This window comes from Engraulis encrasicolus, chromosome 20, assembly GCF_034702125.1.
Source record: "Engraulis encrasicolus isolate BLACKSEA-1 chromosome 20, IST_EnEncr_1.0, whole genome shotgun sequence".
NCBI lineage: Eukaryota > Metazoa > Chordata > Actinopteri > Clupeiformes > Engraulidae > Engraulis > Engraulis encrasicolus.
The window spans coordinates 50198322-50205821 of record NC_085876.1 but is presented as its reverse complement, the minus strand read 5'-3'; the positions used below and the strand labels follow the sequence as shown (position 1 = coordinate 50205821).

General features: G+C 43.1%; 1 protein-coding gene across 1 annotated transcript in view; it reads left to right on the top strand.

The window, feature by feature from the left end:
* The first annotated feature begins 6785 nt into the window (after positions 1–6785).
* Positions 6786–7500, top strand: part of gmpr (guanosine monophosphate reductase) — a 35423-nt gene continuing 34708 nt past the window's right edge. The window contains exon 1 of the mRNA XM_063186074.1: positions 6786–7334. Coding sequence (XP_063042144.1) covers positions 7248–7334 — 87 coding nt within the window. The 5' untranslated portion in view covers positions 6786–7247. The remainder of the gene's footprint in view (positions 7335–7500) is intronic.

Here is a 7500-nt window from a genome sequence, read left to right as displayed (position 1 = left end):
TGTATAGGCCAGTGTTTCCCAACCAGGGGTACGTGTACCACTAGGGGTACGCGAGCACACCTCAGGGGTTACTTGGAAAAATGTAATAATAACAAATATATGGAATGTAGTCACATTGGGATAGAGGAACAGATATACGTAGAGCACGAGTGAGAGGGGTACTCACCATATGACAAAATGGTTTAGGGGGTTCGCAGGACAAACAAGGTTGAGAAACACTGATCTAGGCGAATAAACAAAACAAAAATCTGAAGAGTGCTGTCCTTCGCTTCATTTACTCATCTATGTTTCATGTGGGATTCAGCACCCAGTTATTAATTGAAGCCCTGAGACGAAGAACCATACAAGTCCACATTTTCACATTTTGAACATAGGCCTATGTTTAATTTGCAGTTTGAACATTACATTTTTAATTTTTGTTTTTCTTGAAGTCAGAAAACAAAAGCTTCTTAATTATAATAATATAAGATTTTTTAATGTCAATGTTAAAAATCAAATGTTACCAGGTATTTACAATTCTGGACATTTTTTTTGGACTTTGGACTACTTTTCGTCTCATGGATTCAATTATTAGGCGACAGTGTGAGTGCGTCTCCTCCACTTCACAACAACATCTTGAGCCCGGTTCAGACGGGACATTTATTACCTATGGACCCCCGGTAATTCGGAATAATTGCGGAGAATGTTTTAGTCCTGTGCGAATGTGCCATGTCCACGATTTGTGAGGTAATAATTCCGCCACGAATTACCTACTGTATTTCGTCAAAACACAGACGTCCTGGGGTAATTTCACATAGGCGCGCCGTCTGCACCCCCTCATGATGTCTGTGAATTGAGTAAATAACATATGTCTATTTATCCCGTCCGAATGCGCCCTGAAAAATCACGGAGGTCCGGGGGTAATTGCAAATTACCACGGGTCCATAGGTTTTTTTTTTTTTTTTTACTTATTTGGGTATTGTATTTTGTAATTGTATTTTGTATTATTTATTTTATAATGTGTGAATTATCTTTGACTCTTTAATTTTACAACTGTGTGCAATGACTGTATGCTAATTTTTAGTTTTGTTTTAACTTTGTCTTTTTTTAAGGAACATCAAGCCTGACAAGGCCAAGGGACAAAAGATGGAATGTAGCCTCATGGCAATAATCTTGTATATTTAGCATTTTTGTTTAAATGCTGGTAATATATGCTGTCCAACTGAAGTGCCTGGAACAAGGATTTTTTTCCTTCAGTCTTTTTTAAACATTGAACCCCTTCCAAGAGCACCAATTGGTTTTGAGGGACACTAGTAGCGCTCTACCAACTCTTCTGGTGAATATATGCTGTCCCTTTGTGAAATCAATAAACTTGAAACTTGAAACTTGAAACAAATTGGATAGAAATGTCCATCCAGGCACAAGAGCACTGCTTTTGGGCTCAGTGGACATCAGGAGTGCCTGGTGTGCCTGCCTTACCGCAGCGCTGATCTGATCTGCAGTGTGTGTGTGTGTGTGTGTGTGTGTGTGTGTGTGTGTGTGTGTGTGTGTGTGTGTGTGCATGGCCGTAGCCAGCCATGTGAAGTAGGCGAGGTCCATAATGCGCGCGCAGAGCGTGCGTCGAAATTTTATTATGAATAAAAAATATAAATTAAAAATTAATTCATAAAATAAATGAATATAGGCTACACAGGCCTATATATAGGGCCCTCCTCTATGAATGAATAGGCCTAATGTGAAATAGTAAATATGTAGACATGTATAATAATAAATATGTTGTAGTTTTCAGCCAACTCAGCCTATTCCCTTTGAATGGCTATGCTTTGGTATCATGCCTCTTTTATCATAAACAACATTCTCCCAGTCAGTAAAGCCCTTTGTAAGGAAACTAAAGTTTGACCCAGAAGTTGCACAATAAGCTACATCCTCAGCCATTCATATTTTTTCTCCCAATGAAATTACACTTCAGCTGTTTTCCTCCAAAGGTACAGGGATAGCTATCTCTGTAGTGCAAACCACCTATTTTGGAGTAAACATTTTTCTTCCTAGAGTCGCATCAAACGTTTTGTTTTAATTTAGTTGTTGTTATAGTTCTTCACAAGCGCAGAAGACAAAAGTCTATCAACGAGAAAGAAAAGTAGCCTATCCTCCGCACTCCTGAGCCATCTGGTGCGTCACGGCTATGCAGACACAGAGTCACGGGAGCCTCTTCAGGTGTGGATATTTTACTGCGCTTGACTCTGACGAAGACGTGGCAACGTCGATAGTCTTGGCACTTGTCCAAATTAACAGGAAAATATCCACACCTGAAGATGTTCCGGTGACCTCCTCTATCAGCGTTTATCACAGGCTTTCCAATTTACAATCAATTACCTTTCACGGATATCCTATGCTTTTACCTTTATGCAGCAGCTGATGCAGCAGCCGGCCTTCTTAAAATAATGACTCAAATGGCTTTTTAAGACACCATAGCCTACTTGTTACGCATGAGCTTTAGGTAAACAACTGTTAGCTTTCTGTTGGCGGAGATCTCACCAAGCGCGGGCTTTCTGATAGCGGATCTCTCACCAAGCGCGTGCTTAATGGGCACGTTCGTGACGGCACATTACTGCGCAGGCTGCACACGCACACTTTGCCATTTCAAAGCATTTCCTAACCAGAAAGCGTGGTAATTTTGCGTTGCGCAATGCGCTGTCACGAACGCGACCAAACACTTGCGATGTCGGCTGAGTTGCGTTCTCTCCCACAAGTCGCACCACTTGCGATATTAATTAAACTTGTTTACTCGCAAAAACAGAACACAAAGGCAAAACTAGAACACATGGAGGTTAACCACAGTTTGCACAGGAGGCTTCACAAAGGTTTATAGATGTTTTTGTGTGTTTCAGTTGGTCATATTTGCTGTTAAAATAATAATAATAATAATAAAACCTCTCACGATAGGCGAGGTCCGGACCTCGCTAGCCTCAAATGTAACTACGGCCATGTGTGTGTGTGTGTGTGCGTGTGCGTGCATGCGCGTGTGTATGTGTGTGTGTGTGTGTGTGTGTGTGTGTGCGCGTGCGTGTGTGTGTGCGAGCGCACGCGCGCGTGTGTGTATGTATAGTGTGTGCGTGTGTGTGTGCACGTTACGTCAGCAGGACAGACAGGAAATGCTGTTGCTGCTGCTGCTGCTGCTGCTATCCAGAGTACAGTCAGGGTTGCCAGATGTGTCTGATTAAATCCCGCCCAAAAGCTTCTCAAAAACCGCCAAATTGTGCTAAATTCCGGCCAAAATTCAGCAAATCACATTGACTTCTATGGGCCTAAAAAGGCTGAAAAAAAACGCCAAATGGCAAATTTTTCCCGTTTTTACCCGCAGACGCTCATCCAAGTAGCCCAATTGGGCGTGCACCTGCCCAACCTGGCAACACTGGCTGCTGTTGCTGCTGCTGCTGCTGCTGCTATCCAGAGTACAGTCAGCTGGAGGAGGAGGAGAAAGGAGGGAAGAGGAGAAAAGCAGAGAGAGGGAGAGGGAGAGCAATAGAGGGAGAAAGAGAAGGAGAGGGGGAAAGAGAGAGAGAAGGAAAGGGAGAAAGACAGAGGTGAGTGCAGAAAGGGATGATGACGCTGGGAGTGTGTGTGAGAGGTAGAGAGAGCTAGCCTATGCAAGGGACTGGCTGTGTTTGAGACGTAGAGAGAGCTAACGCATGGCACTGGCTGCGTTTTGACACAGACAGACAGAGCAGGGAGACCATCTCTGTGTGTGTGTGTCTGTGTGTGTGTGTGTCTGTGTGTGTGTGTGTGTGTGTGTGTGTGTGTGTGTGTGTGTGTGTGCTGGTGTGTGTGTTAGAGAGAAACAGATAGGGGGGGAGAAGAGTTTAGCTGTAGCGAGGAATAGTGACAGCTCTGTGAGTGTGTGGTGTGTGTGTGTGTGTGTGTGTGTGTGTGTGTGTGTGTGTGTGTGTGTGTGTGTGTGTGTGTGTGTGTGTGTGTGTGTGTGTGTGTGTGTGTGTGTGTGTGTGAGTGTGTGAGTGTGTGGTGAGTGTTTGAGAGAAGAGAGAGAGGGGGGGGGGAGATGCAGAGCATGCATGCCTATATGTGTGTGTATTTATTTCTGAGAAAAAATGGTAGAGCTTGACCCACTACCATGCCTGTGTGTGTGTGTGCCTTTGTATTGATGAAGAAAGACACGGCGAGAAACGGTTTAGCTGTAGAGAGGAAAGGGCCGGCTACTGTAGTACGTGTGTCTTTGTTTGTTTTGGGAAAGACAGAGCAAGCACACTGGTAACGTATAGCACGTTACTTTTATCTGTTTTGCTTGTTGGTGCTTGTCTTTTTAATGTCTTTAATTGCTGCTGCTTGTCTTTTTTAATGTCTTTTTGTGGTGCTGCAACCTTCCTATCTCTGAGGCAAATCTCTCCTTGGTGGAGACTGATAAAGAAACCTAGCCTAGCCTAACCTAAGGTTTTTTTTGTTTATATATATATATATATATATATATATATATATATATATATATATATATATATATATATATATATATATATATATATTATATACAGTATATATATATATATATGTATATATTATTATTATTGTTTAGCCTAGCCTAGCCTAGCGTAGCCTAGCCTACAGTAAGATGTGGTGTGCTTAAGGCCGGTCTGCAGGGCTCTACATTAAAAGGGTATGCCACTATTTTGGGGCTTAATACAGTTAAAATCGTTGGCCACGGTTTATATAGGTGGTAAAGTGTTTTGTTTTTAATGTTAAGCGTTGTCTTGCTTTAAGACAAGTTAAAAGAGGGAATATGTCGCTAAGCTAGTGAAAGTCAATGGATCCGTGTAGCATGCTACAAGACAACGCTTAACATGAAAAATAAGACACTTTACCACCTTTATAAACCCCAGCCAACCATTTTAACTGTATTAAGCTTCAAAATATTGGCATACCCCTTTAGCACCAGCCAGCCAGCTAAATGCTAAACTTAGCAGCCACTTTCACCCATTAATGAGGGTGTTTGGTTGGTACAATTGACATCTACTTGCCATTTTGGCTGGTGTTAAATAATAATAATAATAATAATAATAATAATAATAATAATAATAATAATAATAATAATAATAATAATAATAATAATAATAATTATAATGAGTTAATTTAGGACTGTGCTGGTCTGAGAGCCAGTTTATGAGTGATTGCCAGACCGTGGGTGTTTTTTGTTTCTTGTTTGTGTTTTATTGTGCGTTTAGGTGATTAGCTGTGTATTTCGGACTGAGAGAGGTTTAAAGGGACACTGTGCAGGAAATGGTCAAAAAGGGTACTGCAACTATGCTGCTCATTGAAACTGGGCTGCCAATTGCCAAATTTGATCTTTACATGAAACTTGTCTGAGTAATAAACAAATATTTTTTCTAGTATGGTCCAAGTAGAGTCATTTTTGCAGCTAAAAATGGCTATTTTTGGAAATATGGAGAAGATCCATGGAGAAGATCCTCCTTTTCATGTATGAAACGTGCATTTTTTTCCAGTCGTAATGAATACTTAGACTTTGAGGGTGGTGGTAAGTATTCATGAAAAAGGTAACATTAGTAAATGGGCTGCAACTAAAAATCTCACACAGTGTCCCTTTAAGTGCACTGTGATTTGGAGAGCAAGGCTGTGTATGTGTATGAGATATATATTCAATATTCTATATTATATATATTAATATAGTAGGCTATTTGCAAGTCAGTTTGTGTGTAATTTGTGTGTGAGAGTGTGTGTGAGACGTGTGTTTCACTGTTTGTGATTGTGTTTGTAACCGTCTGTGACTGTGAAATCTGGGCATGACTGTATGCATTTGTAAGACCAGCTAGTGTCTATGCACGTGCATGTGTGTGTGAAAGTGTTTTAGACTGTATAACATTGTGATTGTCTGTGTCGATGTGTGTGTGAGACCAGCTAGTTTGTGTGTGTGTATGTGTGCGTGTATGAAAGCATTTGTGACTGTATAACATTGTGTGAGTGCACCAGTGTACCAGCTTGAATGTGTACGTATGTGTGCTGTGTGTGCCTGCGTATGTGTGTGTGTGTGAGAGAGAGAGTTTGTGTGTGTGTGCGTTTGTGACTGTATAACACTGTCCAAGTCTATCTATGGTGACGTTTCCACGTAGCTGGATATTTTTATATGTGGATATCTTTTTCTCCTGGTTGCATTGGTTTTGCATTGGTTTTGGCCTTCCGTTTCCACGTAGCAGATATTTAAAATCCAGGTATAAAAAACAGGAGAAAAAAAATAACCTGTTTAGGGGGCTGAAACGCATTTGTTACAATGGAGGATACAATGGAGGAGAAAAAAATACCCTGCTAAAAAAATATCCTGCTACGTGGAAACAGCACCTATGACTATGTGTGTGAAAGACCAGGGCGTGTGTGTGTGAGTGCTTGAGTGTGTGTGTATATGTGATTGTGATTGTGTGTGTGGGGAGCTGTCCGAGTCTATGCTATCTATGACTATGCGTGTGAAAGACCAGGGCACACGTGTGTGAGTGCTTGAGTGTGTGTGTATGTGTGTGTGACTGTGTATGTGTGACTGTGTGTGTGTGTGTCGGGAGCTGTCCGAGTCTATGCTATCTATGACTATGCGTGTGAAAGAGGGCGTGTGTGAGTGCTTGAGTGTGCGTGTAATTGTGTGTGTGTGTGTGTGTGTGGGGAGGGAGGGGGAGGGAGGTGTCGAACTACAACCAGAGCGTCCATATAAAGTCATGGGGGCCTGTGGTGTGGGTCTGCCCCCCCCAGCTCTATAAATACGCACCCCCTCGCAAGGCTCCGGTTTGGTGGCTGGACTCTCTCAGCTGCTACTGCGGCACACACCTCCTCCTCCTCCTCCTACATTGCTGTCTGTTGCACTCGTTTTTCTCTCTATCCTGCACTCTCTTCTTCCCTCTATTCTCCTTCTCCTCCTCCTACGTCGCTGTCTGCACTCGTTCTTCCCTCTATCTCTTCTTCTTCCCTCTATCCCGCGCTCTCTTCTTCTTCCTCTTCTCTCTATCCTGCACTCTCTTCTGCCTCCCTCTATTCTCCTCCTCCTCCTCCTCCTACGTCGCTGTCTGCACTCGTTCTTCTCTCTATTCTTCTTCCCTCTCTTCTCCTGCCACAGCCGCCAGTGTTTCTCTTCCTCTTCCTCTTCCTCATCCTCCTCTTCTCCTCTACGCAGCTTATTACACACACCACGCACACGCGCGCCGCACACACACACTCAAACACACACGCTCGAGCAAACACACACACACGCAGCAGCCGGCACGATGCCGAGGGTGGACGCGGACCTCAAGTTGGACTTTAAGGACGTGCTGGTCAGACCCAAGAGGAGCAGCCTCAAGAGCCGCTCAGAGGTGAGCACCGTGTGGTGTGTGTGTGTGTATGTGTGTGTGTGAGTGTGTGTGTGTGTGTGTGTGTGTGTGTGTGTGTGTGTGTGTGTGTGTGTGTGTGTGTGTGTGTGTGTGTGTGTGTGTGTGTGTGTGTGTGTGTGTGTGTGTGTGTGCTGGTCCGACCCAAGAG